The sequence below is a fragment of the Salvia splendens genome, chromosome 1 (assembly GCF_004379255.2).
Source record: "Salvia splendens isolate huo1 chromosome 1, SspV2, whole genome shotgun sequence".
NCBI classification, from domain to species: domain Eukaryota; kingdom Viridiplantae; phylum Streptophyta; class Magnoliopsida; order Lamiales; family Lamiaceae; genus Salvia; species Salvia splendens.
In genome coordinates, this window is record NC_056032.1 from 13,597,609 (window position 1) to 13,611,680 (window position 14,072).

The window sequence follows — 14,072 nt, forward strand, 5'->3', positions numbered from 1 at the left end:
AAGCAAAAGGAGGAACCGGAAGCTTCCGGCATAGGCGGGAACGGCGGCGGCGCTGGCAATTTCGCCGGCAAGATGTGGAACCAAAATGGGGGAGGCGGCGCGAGAATTGACGGAGGTAGAGGGTTGGGGTGTATTAACCCTAACCCTCATTTTCTTTTTACATCCCCATACCATAATTATTCACAAAAAAAACCCCAGAATTTTATTAAATATCGGCATGCACCCCACCCATTGCATGATAGTCCCCAATTTCCTGATAAATTGCATAATGAACCCCAGCTTATACATTATTGTGACAAACCCCCAGTTTTTTGGCCAAATATGCAATTTAACCCCCTTCCACTGAAAAATCGTTTTGAGCCCTTGGACTGTATTTTCGCTGCACTTACTGTTAAGAGAGATAATGGGGGTGAAAAACGGGGATGGATATTTGATTGTGGAGCTACAGACACGATGACTCCAAATAAAAATGATTTTATTAGTTTTAGTGATATTACTAAAACCTATATACAGACTGCTAGTGGTGAATTGATTACTGTGGCTGGGGCAGGCACTATTGAGATATCCCCAACCTTGAGGCTGTCAAACTGTCTTTATGTTCCAACTTTGTCCCAAAGATTGATGTCTATAAGCCATGTAACAAAGGAGTTGAATTGTACCTTACTGATGCATCCCGACTTCTGTATTTTACAGGATATTCGGACGAGGAAGATACTTGGGCGTGGCACTGAGAGCCAAGGACTCTACTACGTGGATGAGATAACTCAACAAGGCAGTGTGATGTTGGCTCACGGGTCCACAGAACGAGAGATTTGGCTTTGGCACCAACGACTGGGACACCCTTCCCCTGGTTATTTTCGTTTACTTTTTCCTAAACTCTCTATTCCAAAAGACTTTTCTTGTGAGACTTGTGTTTTGGCCAAGAGCTATAGACAATCATTTAAATCTACAAACACTCGTATGAATTCCATTTTTTCCCTTGTTCATGCTGATGTGTGGGGTCATGCACCTATTGTTGGGGGTAATGGGTTAAGATACTTTGTGATTTTGGTAGATGATTGCACTAGGATGACGTGGATATATTTTTTGAAACATAAGTCCGAGGTAATTGACAAGTTTATTCTGTTCTTTAATCTTATCCAAACCCAATTCCAGACCACGATAAAAACCCTTCAATCCGACAATGGGAGGGAATTTGTGAACCAGAAAATGACAGACTTCTTTACCCAAAAGGGCCTGATACATCAAACCTCATGTCCCTACACACCAGAACAAAATGGGGTAGCAGAACGAAAAAACAGAACCATCCTTGAAATTACCCGAGCCCTGATGTTAGAATCAAAAGTCCCAACTCACTTCTGGGCCGAAGCTGTTGCCACCTCTATTTACCTCATAAACCGACTCCCTACTAAAATCCTAAACAAAAAAACACCTTTCGACACCCTCTCCAAACTCACCAAAATACCCAAACATCTTAACCTTCAACTCAAAGTTTTTGGATGTACTGTATACGTCCATATCCCAAAGCATGAAAGAACTAAACTGTCACCTTGTGCTACCAAATGTGTGTTTGTAGGGTACGGGATTAACCAGAAAGGGTATAGATGCTATGACCCAACCACAAAGAGGGTAGTAACCACAATGAATTGTAATTTTTTTGAAACCGAGTTTTATTACCAAACCAACCTTAGTAGTCAGGGGGAGAGTAGCGAGTCATATAACACTTTGGACTACCTAAGTTTGTTTGTGCCTGGGCCAAATCCCTCCAACGAGGACTCAACAGAAAAGGTTAGCATTGTCGCCGAGCATGTCTCAAACACTATGGAGTACTCTCAACCGCGCTCGAGTAGCTTCCCTCAACCGGTATCCCAGGCACCTGAGGTAATTCCCGATTCACCTCAAGAAGATACTACTACTACTACTGACTCTACTGATGCAGAAATTACAGATGAGAGTACGACTCATCATGAGAGTACGACTCTAGATGAGAATACAGGTCGTTATATACTCCCACCACGAAGTAATCGTGGAATCCCTCCGAAGAGGTTCTCCCCAGAGAAGACAGGCAGAAAAAGCCAATATGCAGTGGCAAACTTTGTGAAAGGAAACCTAGCTAAAATGGCTAGGGCATTCGAAGCTGCCCTCCACGAAGAAGAAGAAATTCCTTATACAGCAGAAGAGGCATGGAAAGTTAAGCATTGGAGAGATGCTATGCTTGTAGAGATGGACGCTCTGTTGAAAATCAAGACTTGGGAAGTTAGTAAGCTACCCGAGGGAGCAACTACAGTGGGGTGTAGATGGGTGTTTACAATTAAAAGGAGGCCCGATGGATCCATTGACCGATACAAGGCGAGACTAGTTGCGAAGGGATATACGCAAACTTATGGTGTCGATTATGCGGAGACCTTTTCTCCTGTTGCCAAGATCAATACAGTGAGAGTGTTATTTTCAGTGGCGGCTAACCGAGACTGGCCTCTACATCAATTTGACGTGACCAATGCTTTCCTACATGGAGAGCTGGCCAAACCCGTCTACATGGTTCCCCCACCTGGGTTTACTGGAGATTTTCAGAATGGAGACGTCTGCAAACTTAAGAAGACACTATATGGCCTCAAGCAGTCTCCTAGAGCATGGTTTGGGAGATTCACCGAAGTGATGAAGAAGTATGACTATCGTCAAAGCAACTCAGACCACACCCTGTTTCTCAAGAAAAGAAATGGTAAGATCACCTGTCTTATTATTTATGTTGATGATATGATTATTACTGGCGATGATGAAGAAGAAATAGATCAGTTGAGGAAAAATCTGTCCAAGGAATTTGAGATGAAGGATCTTGGCCTCTTAAAGTACTTCTTGGGGATAGAGGTACTCAGGTCAAAACGGGGGATCTTTATCAATCAAAGGAAGTATATACTCGATATTCTAGCAGAAACAAGGATGGTGGATTGCAAGCCAGCAGACACCCCAATGGTCCAGAATCATGGACTACAGATCCGGGAAGGAGCCAAACTTGTTGATCGAGGAAGATACCAACGGCTGGTCGGGAAACTTATCTACTTATCTCACACTAGGCCAGATCTTGCCTACGCCGTTGGAGTAGTAAGTCAATTCATGCATGCACCGCAAGAAGAACATTGGGAGGCGGTATTGAGAATTGTACGATACTTGAAGAGTACACCAGGACATGGGGTGCTGTTTAAGAAGCATGGACACTTAGAAATACATGGTTACACTGATGCAGATTGGGCAGGAAATCCTAATGATAGGAAGTCTACAGCGGGGTATTTTACCCTTGTAGGAGGAAATCTGGTGACATGGAGAAGTAAGAAACAGAAGGTAGTTGCGCTATCAAGTGCCGAGGCAGAATTTCGAGGAATCAAGAGTGGATTAACAGAAATATTATGGCTCAGAAGACTCATGACAGAGCTTGATCTCAAGTCCACACAGCCGTGCCGTTTGTTGTGTGATAATAAGGCGGCCATTAGTATCTCGGAGAATCCAGTTCAGCATGATCGAACCAAACATGTGGAGGTTGATCGACACTTCATAAAGGATACAATTGATGCAAAAATAGTTGAGTTGCCCTATGTCAAGTCAGAAGATCAACTGGCAGATATCTTGACAAAGGCAGTGAGCTCTCACTCATTTCGAGATGTATTGGACAAGTTAAGTATCGGTGATCCCATTACTTAACTTGAGGGGGAGTGTTGGAAGGAAATATCTCACCGTGGAAGGAAAGATTTTCCGTAGCTGATTTCCTATGATCACGATTAATTAGAAATTGATATTTACCTTGTATAGAGAATATGGTTAGGGAAATCAATCTTACCTTATTTGTATTCTTGAAGGCCTATAAAGAGGCATGTAAATCTTGTGATTATCAATGAGAAAGAGTGATATGAATTCCCTAAAACTTGTTTCTACACTATTTACAATAGTATTTTGGTTCGATCAATGGTTCAATTCATCTAGCCGATTAAAACATGAACCAATAGCTTTGTTGGTTAGCTTACCGGTGCGATTTTTAAAATATTAATTTTCAATTATCTTCATTTATGTTTAATTTTATTTTGTCCACTTGATTGAGTTTTTTTTTTATTAAAGAGAAATGCTCAAGCCTAACAAAAGTGGCGAGCTAGATAAGTCGTTAAAAAAAATACCAAACAAAAGGAAGAAACAACCATAGCAAAAAGAACCCCCACAAACCACATGCACTCTCCAAAGTCACAAAGACTCTACCATAGCAACAAAACACAACACCCAACAACCTCTACCAGTTTGATCCAAATTAATAACTAGACCTAGTAACCAAAATGAACAACTAACACAAGCCGACTAGAAAGCACAAAGGAGTAGCTAGAAACACATGCCAACATCATACAGGTAACCTAGACAAACAACAACTCAAGCAACGCTCACCTTATTAGTCAAATATTCTTGCAGCTTCGGATGCTAACCAACTCCTCTCATCCAACTTTCAAGATCGCAAAAAAAAAAAAAATCACTTCTACTCAAACTCCTAAATTGAGTTGAAATTTTGAAATATAGTCCATTTTGTATACAGTTTTATCAGGTGCAGATTTTAGAAAACAGACCAAATTGACCAATAGCGCCACATTTGAACATTGCAGGGGCTCAAACAAGAAAATTTTATGTTTATAAAACTCCTTATTGTCAAACGAACCCTCTACAAATAATTGAGTCCCACCGAAACCACCTCACCAAGCTAGGTTTGTGCATATGGAAGAAGAGAGGCATCAATGGTAGTACAAAATAATTGAATCCCACCCAAAATACATCAGTAGGGACAAAGCTAGCTAGCAATAATCCAAATGAGCATCACGTGAAGAGACAACTTTATGTAGAAGGGAAACACGGAAGCAGTGGCCACATTATACAAATGAGCCACAATCAATGTCGTCGGAAAATTCCATTGCCACCCCTCTGTTTTATGATCTGCAATAGAGCCACACCGGGATGACTCTGTTGTGGATGCTCTTAGGCCATACGCAATAGGGCCGCGATTCACACTGTTGCCGCCTAGGCGGTTATACTTCCAAACGTGTCAACTTTTTGATACAAAGTTAAACGTGTCACAAAGTTAAGAGAAAGATTGCAATTTGAATTGTTGAGGCTCTCGTGACGAAAACTGGTAGAGCGTCATTATCTTTGATGTTGCCTGCTTCCAAAAAGAGATGCAGAGAATTAATTGCCGTTCCAACAATATTATATCACTTGATATTTTTAAAGAATAGAGGTAGCTGATTGGAACTAAAAATGTAGTTCTCATTTAAAGATACCCCTCCGTCCGTGATTAAATATCCCATATTTGATCGGCACGAGTTTTAAGAAATTGTTTGACTTTATGTAGTAAAGTGGGTAGAAAAGTTAGTGGAATGTGGGGTCTATTTTTATATATTAGTTTTATAATAAAATGTTAGTGGAATGAGTTAATGGAATGGAGGGTCCACTTACTAAATATAGTAAAAGTTAAATGGGATATTTATTGGCGGACGGACGAAAAAGGAAAAATGGGACATTAAATGGCAGACGGAGGGAGTAGTTTAGATAAGCAGACTGAAACGGACAAACCTAGTGCATGTCGTTTAGCAGAAATTTAGTTGTAACTGGAAAATGGAAACTAGGTCAGGAATTCGTGATTAGTCTTGTATTTTATCGTCTCGTATTTTATTTATTAATACTCTCGTCGTCCATAAAAATAGTCTCATTTTATCATTTTGGAATGTCCACAAAAAATAGTGTCATTTCTAAATATAGAAAGTTTATCTCTCATATTTTACATACTTTTTCTCCTCATCTCTTTTATTTTACCTACTTTTTTTCCTCTCTCTTATTTAACCCATTTCTTATTAAAACCTGTGCCGTCCACAAATGAAACTAATTTTTTTGGACGGTGGGAGTGTTAAGTATTTGTGTTACGTACATTTGTCTACAACACATTGTGGCCTATATATTTAACACTCTGGATGAGGTATGGTAATTGTATAATTGCCTACTTACAAGTTACAAACAAGACAGATACAGAGCCATGGGAAGCAGCTTACTTGTATCTACTGTAGCTAAGAGGTAAGTAGACTTGAAGTTTTTGAAGGATTGCTATTCTTTGTCACAATAATAGTACGTTACTAGTTAATCGGGCGATTCAAAGCTAGCATAACACTGAAAGATATTAGTAGTAATAAATCAAAGAAACCAACACTAATTAGTAATATCGTTTTTTTCTAAAAAACCATCCTTATGTAGATAATACTACTACGTACTATTCAATTTTACATTTTCAGTTCTTCGAACACAAAATTTCAGACGTTTTAATTAGTACAAAGTTTATTTGATTTTATACTTGCTCGTAACTTGGTAATTAGACTAAATCTTCAATTGACAGATTGGAGGGAAAAGTAGCTCTAATCACCGGCGGCTTCGGTGGTCTCGGCGCGGCAACAGCGAAGCTCTTTCTTCAACACGGAGCCAAAGTGGTGATCGCGGACATTAATCGAGGCGATCACCACTCTCTCCCCGTTGGCGACGGAATGTCCTTCGTCCACTGCGACGTGACGAGGGAATCCCACGTTCAGAGCGCAGTGGACGAAGCCGTGTCCAAGCACGGCAAGCTCGACATCATGTTCAACAACGCCGGAATCTTGGACCGGGTGAGCCGCGACATCGCCGACTGCAGCCAGGCCGACTTTGAGCACGTGCTCCGCGTCAATGTGGCCGGCGTCTTCCTAGGCACCAAACACGCCGCGCGTGCCATGAGGCGCGGCGGCGGTGGTGGCGCCATCATCAACACAGCGAGCGTGTGCGGCGTCGTTGGAGGAGTGGCGACGCACGCGTACACGAGCTCGAAGTACGCGGTGGTGGGGCTGACGAGGAATGCCTCGGTGGAATTAGGGCGGTACGGGATTAGAGTGAACTGCGTGTCGCCCTTCGTGTTTCCGTCAAGGATTTCGAGGTCGTTGCTGGGTCGGGCGGAGGAGGACCCGATGGATGATGTCAAATTGCATCTTATGGGAAAGAAGCTCGAGCCAGAGGATGTTGCTGAGGCGGTTGTCTATTTAGCGAGTGATGAATCGAGGTGTGTGAATGGACATAATTTGATTGTGGATGGAGGCTTCACTATTACCAACTCAGCATTTACAATATTTGATTAGTTGATTGGGGAGTAACTCACCACTTCTTATCACAATAAATAATTTGGTAGTACATGGCGTGGATTTGTATAGAGAATGACATTGTGGAGATAAACAATATTGAATCTGTTGGAGTTTTAATCGAGAAACACAATCAGAAACTGAGCTTGTTTGAGAAAAGAATTGTATTGCTTTCTTGGAGAGATTGTACAAACTGATCAACTCTCAAATGAGTATGAAAACCGAAAAATTGCAGAAGCTAACTAACTAACTACATAGCTAACAAACTACCTATAGAACATTCAAATCCAACGGCTGAGATTCAATCTCAGATATGGCGCGAGATCCTACGGCTCCTGAAGCTGTGGAGCAACAAGATTGTTTCTTCATCTTCTTTCGTGGATTCTCAGCAAACTAGCATACTGTTAGAAATAATGGGAAGAAATTCCCAAGCCGTGTACATGCGATACTCTAACTATTACAATCGAAAGGAAACTTTGCAACAAAAAAAGGAATGAAAATTACAATGGAAATAAAGCAAACCAATTTTATAAGTCGAGTCGAGGAAAGCCCTCTTTCCGCAAGACAAATTACGCCCCGGCTAGTGCTCACGGAATGGCGTATTGCCCCCAAAGATAAAACGACTTCCTCCTAGCGTGTAGAAGCACCTCAAACCCGCTAGGCACCGGCGAACTTGATGGAGTTCCGAGAATCGAGCTAGACAATGCTCCTAAGATGCACACTATGATGTAAAGACCTTGAGAGAAGAGAGAATGTTTGTTGTTGGTGTGTGTTTTTCTACTTCAAGATCAAGCCTATTTATAGGCTAGGAAAAACAAGTGAAAAGTCTTACAATCAAGACACCCCATAAACCTTTTGGAGGTTACACCATATGAAAGGCCAAAGGCCTAGCCTTTTGACATTTTCACACGTGTTTTCCTACAATCCCCCACATTGGTTAGAGCGCTGCAAGCTCAAACCAACACCATACACAAATGCATGCATGCAGACTCTATGCTCAATTCTCGAGAAACAATATTGCATTTGGAATAGTAGCTTGTGGCTTTGAACTTTCCATAGTCAACACTATCGGGCATACCCGCGGCCTGGTGGACGTGATGCCTTGAACCATTCCTCCTTAGTGTATACCAAGACAATAATATTGACACAATATTATTTACAAACTCATCAGTTCTCACGTTTGTGTCCCTTACTGGCCATGGAACACCACTTTGGATTCATAAGTGATTCACATGTTGAAGCGGCCCACACTTCTTCACTTACATAGGTGATTCTTTTCCAGGTATCCTGCAATACCCACCCACTCGAGGTTTCCAAGAATCATTAAAAGTCAAAACTTAGCCTCCTACCACATGCAGGTTACAACACTCAATGCTTTCTAAAGAATGGGCGAAGATTAAAAATCTTCCGAGTGTTACAACTAGATTCATATAGCTTCGTTTTCCCATTGAACCAAGCCCATGGGATCTCCAATCGTATGGTTGGGTTACCACTATAATCATCTTTTAAGATGTGGTTTTCAGTCCCATTCCTTTTAGCAATTTATGCATTTGATCACGGTTTAAACCTTTTGTTAACGGATCCGCTAAGTTATCAACTGACCTTATATAGTCAACTGTGATAACACCACTTGTGATCAATTGTCTGACGGTATTATGTCGCTGACGAATATGTTGAGACTTACCGTTGTATAAGCCACTATGTGCTCTCCCTATAGCTGCTTGGCTATCACAGTATATCACTACTGTCGGCACTGGCTTCTTCCAACATGGAATACATTCTAGGAAATTTCTGAGCCACTCGGCTTCTTCCCCTGCTTTATCCAATGCGATAAACTCAGATTCCATGGTGGAACGAGCAATACACGTCTGTTTCGTTGATTTCCACAAGACAGCACCACCCCCCACAGTGAACACATACCCACTTGTCGAAAATGAGTCTTTTGAATCAGAGATCCAATTTGCATCACAGTACCCTTCAAGTACTTGGGGATATCTTGTGTACTGCAGCTCAAGATTGTTTCTTCATCTTCTTTCGTGGATTCTCAGCAAACTAGCATACTGTTAGAAATAATGGGAAGAAATTCCCAAGCCGTGTACATGCGATACTCTAACTATTACAATCGAAAGGAAACTTTGCAACAAAAAAAGGAATGAAAATTACAATGGAAATAAAGCAAACCAATTTTATAAGTCGAGTCGAGGAAAGCCCTCTTTCCGCAAGACAAATTACGCCCCGGCTAGTGCTCACGGAATGGCGTATTGCCCCCAAAGATAAAACGACTTCCTCCTAGCGTGTAGAAGCACCTCAAACCCGCTAGGCACCGGCGAACTTGATGGAGTTCCGAGAATCGAGCTAGACAATGCTCCTAAGATGCACACTATGATGTAAAGACCTTGAGAGAAGAGAGAATGTTTGTTGTTGGTGTGTGTTTTTCTACTTCAAGATCAAGCCTATTTATAGGCTAGGAAAAACAAGTGAAAAGTCTTACAATCAAGACACCCCATAAACCTTTTGGAGGTTACACCATATGAAAGGCCAAAGGCCTAGCCTTTTGACATTTTCACACGTGTTTTCCTACAATCCCCCACATTGGTTAGAGCGCTGCAAGCTCAAACCAACACCATACACAAATGCATGCATGCAGACTCTATGCTCAATTCTCGAGAAACAATATTGCATTTGGAATAGTAGCTTGTGGCTTTGAACTTTCCATAGTCAACACTATCGGGCATACCCGCGGCCTGGTGGACGTGATGCCTTGAACCATTCCTCCTTAGTGTATACCAAGACAATAATATTGACACAATATTATTTACAAACTCATCAGTTCTCACGTTTGTGTCCCTTACTGGCCATGGAACACCACTTTGGATTCATAAGTGATTCACATGTTGAAGCGGCCCACACTTCTTCACTTACATAGGTGATTCTTTTCCAGGTATCCTGCAATACCCACCCACTCGAGGTTTCCAAGAATCATTAAAAGTCAAAACTTAGCCTCCTACCACATGCAGGTTACAACACTCAATGCTTTCTAAAGAATGGGCGAAGATTAAAAATCTTCCGAGTGTTACAACTAGATTCATATAGCTTCGTTTTCCCATTGAACCAAGCCCATGGGATCTCCAATCGTATGGTTGGGTTACCACTATAATCATCTTTTAAGATGTGGTTTTCAGTCCCATTCCTTTTAGCAATTTATGCATTTGATCACGGTTTAAACCTTTTGTTAACGGATCCGCTAAGTTATCAACTGACCTTATATAGTCAACTGTGATAACACCACTTGTGATCAATTGTCTGACGGTATTATGTCGCTGACGAATATGTTGAGACTTACCGTTGTATAAGCCACTATGTGCTCTCCCTATAGCTGCTTGGCTATCACAGTATATCACTACTGTCGGCACTGGCTTCTTCCAACATGGAATACATTCTAGGAAATTTCTGAGCCACTCGGCTTCTTCCCCTGCTTTATCCAATGCGATAAACTCAGATTCCATGGTGGAACGAGCAATACACGTCTGTTTCGTTGATTTCCACAAGACAGCACCACCCCCCACAGTGAACACATACCCACTTGTCGAAAATGAGTCTTTTGAATCAGAGATCCAATTTGCATCACAGTACCCTTCAAGTACTTGGGGATATCTTGTGTACTGCAGCTCAAAGTTAAGAGTATACTTCAAGTATCTCAAAACCCTACGCAGAGCTTTCCAATGTTCCTTGCTTGGGTTGCTCGTAAATCGGCTCAGCTTATTCACCGTACACGCAAGATCTGGTCGGGTGCAGTTTGTGATATACATCAAGCTCCCTATGATCCTTGCATATTCTTCTTGAGCTACAGGCTCACCCGTGTACTTACTCAAATGAACGTTGGGTTCCAATGGAGTCTTAGCTGGCTCACAATCGAACGAGTGAAATTTCTTTAGCACTTTCTCAATATAATGAGATTGTGTCAGAGCAATTCCCTCATGATTCCTTTTAATTTTGATTCCGAGAATCACATCAGCTAAACCCATATCTTTCATGTCGAAATTTCTCTTCAACATATTTTTGGTTTCGTTGATAATGACACTATTGCTGCCCATAATCAACATATCATCTACATAAAGACACACAATAACAAAACCGTTATCTGTGTTCTTAATGTAAACACACTTATCACACTCATTGATAGTGAACCCGTTTGACAACATCACATTGTCAAACTTCAAGTGCCATTGTAACGGCGCTTGCTTCAACCCATATAATGATTTTACCAGTTTGCATACTTTACACTCTTGCCCAGGCACAACAAACCCTTCGGGTTGTTCCATATATATTTCTTCTTCCAGATCACCATTTAGGAACGCAGTTTTCACATCCATTTGGTGAATCTCAAGATTGTGCAAAGCAGCAATCGCAAGAAGCACCCGAATGGAAGTGATTCTCGTAACAGGTGAATAGGTATCAAAAAAGTCATGCCCTTCTTTCTGCTTAAAGCCTTGGAAAACTAGGCGAGCTTTGTACTTATCTATAGTACCATCGGGCTTATATTTTCATTTCAGAATCCACTTGCACCCTAAAGCCTTACAGCCTTCAGGCAAGTCTACTAACACCCAAGTGTTATTTCTCATGATGGATTCAATTTCACTGTTGATAGCTTCTTGCCACCACGCTGCATCTGGGCCAGATAAAGCTTCCGCCACTGACTTTGGTTCACCATACAACATGAAAGTTATGAACTCTGGACCAAAAGTCTTAGCAATTTTAACTCTTTTACCACGTCTTGGTTCAACATCCTCAGGACTTGACCTCGTTCTTTTTGGAGGATTAGAACTAGTGGATTCATCCATCATTCTTTCACTAGAACGATCCTCTTGCCTCTTGCAAGGGTAAACATTCTCAAAGAATATAGCATTCCTTGACTCAATCGTTGTTCCTTCAGCCACGCCAGGCACAACTGATCTATGGACTAGGAAACGATAGGCACTACTATTAAGTGCATGGCCAATAAAGATGCAATCGACTGTTTTAGGGCCTATTGCAACTTGTTTCGGAGGTGGCACTTCTACCTTCGCTAAACACCCCCACACTTTGAGGTATGAATATGAAGATTTCTTCCCTTTCCACAACTCATAAGGAGTCACATCCCTATTTTTTAGTGGAATTTTATTCAGGATATGATTCGCTGTTAACACAGCCTCCCCCACATGTTCTGGGATAAACCATAATTAATCAACAGAGCATTCATCATCTCTTTAAGTGTTCGATTTTTTCGTTCAGCAACTCCATTTGACTGGGGAGAATATGGAGCCATTGTTTGGTGAATTATACCACTTGCATGACATAATTCTGCAAACAGGGCTACATACTCACCACCTCTATCACTTCGAACACACTTAATTCGACAATTAAGTTGATTTTCGGCTTCATTTTTGAAGTCTTTAAACGCTTCAATTGCCTCATCTTTACTTCTTAACAAGTAAAGGTAACAATACCTTGTGCAATCATCTATAAATGTGATGAAGTACTTTTTACCACCTCTAGTTTGCACAAATTTTAAATCACATACGTCTGTATGGATTAACTCTAGAGGTTTTGTGCTTCGTTCTACCGAGCGAAACGGTAGCTTGGTCATTTTTGCTTCAACACAGACTTCACATTTTTCTTGTGAGTTAAACTTATCTATTTTTAGTAAATTAAGATTTACTAATCTTTTTATAGCATTTAGATTTACATGTCCCAATCTATTATGCCATAAATCAGAGCTCTCAAGCAAATGAGAGAACGTGTCATCTTCCTTATTGCTTATTCCTTTTCCACGGTGAATGACCGTAACATTCAGCTCAAAAAGTCCATTTACTAGGTGGCCTTCACCTATGAACTTTCCATACTTGGTCAATAAAACCTTTTCACACTCAAATTCTAGTGAAAATCCATGATTTATTAGAAGTGAGCCTGACACCAAATTATTTCGGATGTCTGGGACATGCAGTACATCCTTAAGGGTAAGAACTTTTCCAGATCCTAATTTTAGGAACACATTACCCACACCAACCACCTTAGAAGAGGCTTGGTTTCCCATACGTACTTTTCTACCTCCAACAGATTTGTAGGTAGAAAAAACGCTTCTCTCGGAGCACACATGACATGTGGCACCCGTATCAACAAACCATTCATTGGATTGTTACCATGGTTCACGTCGGAGACCATTGCGACCACCTCGTGATCATTGTTTTTATAACAACACGTTCAAATAATTTGCACAATATCGTCTCCAACAATAAGTACACAATTATATCGAACCATATGTGCATTGGTATATTCAACACCACAAGCATCCCAATTACTACTACCAAGTCTAAATTGGTCTTGCTTGTCAACTGACAAACGATAAACACAATTCTCAAGAGAATTGATCTCAGGGAATTTACCATTTCGTAGCCCATGAATATTGCGACAGTTCGTTTCTTCATTCCAACTTTGGTGCTCATGTTTCCTCCAACTTCAATTGGTATAACCCTGTCTTAGAAGAGTACACTAATTTGTCTTGCGATTGTTGGAAATAATGGGAAGAAATTCCCAAGCCGTGTACAGACGGTACTCTAACTATTACAATGGAAAGGAAACTTTGCAACAAAAAGAGGAATGAAAATTACAATGGAAATAAAGCAAACCAAATTTATAAGTCGAGTCGAGGAAAGCCCTCTTTCCGCTAGACAAATTACGCCCCGGCTAGTGCTCACGGAATGACGTATTGCCCCCAAAGATAAAACGACTTCCTCCTAGAGTGTAGAAGCACCTCAAACCCGCTAGGCACCGGCGAACTTGATGGAGTTCCGAGAATCGAGCTAGACAATGCTCCTAAGATGCACACTATGATGTAAAGACCTTGAGAGAAGAGAGAATGTTTGT

The 14,072-nt window shown here is 41.2% G+C and overlaps 1 protein-coding gene across 1 annotated transcript; it reads left to right on the plus strand.

Annotated features, from left to right (window-relative positions):
• Positions 1-5,937: 5,937 nt before the first annotated feature.
• Positions 5,938-7,328, plus strand: LOC121796284 (secoisolariciresinol dehydrogenase-like). The gene is made up of 2 exons (XM_042195105.1): positions 5,938-6,087; positions 6,404-7,328. The coding sequence occupies exons 1-2, from the start codon at positions 6,050-6,052 to the stop codon at positions 7,167-7,169; spliced, it is 804 nt and encodes a 267-aa protein (XP_042051039.1). The 5' UTR covers positions 5,938-6,049; the 3' UTR covers positions 7,170-7,328.
• The last annotated feature ends 6,744 nt before the right edge of the window (positions 7,329-14,072 follow it).

Coding starts and splice junctions, on each gene's coding strand:
- LOC121796284 (XM_042195105.1), top strand. CDS start 6,050: ATGGGAAGCAGCTTACTTGTATCTACTGTAGCTAAGAG. Junction 6,088..6,403: donor GTATCTACTGTAGCTAAGAG/GTAAGTAGACTT, acceptor TTCAATTGACAG/ATTGGAGGGAAAAGTAGCTC.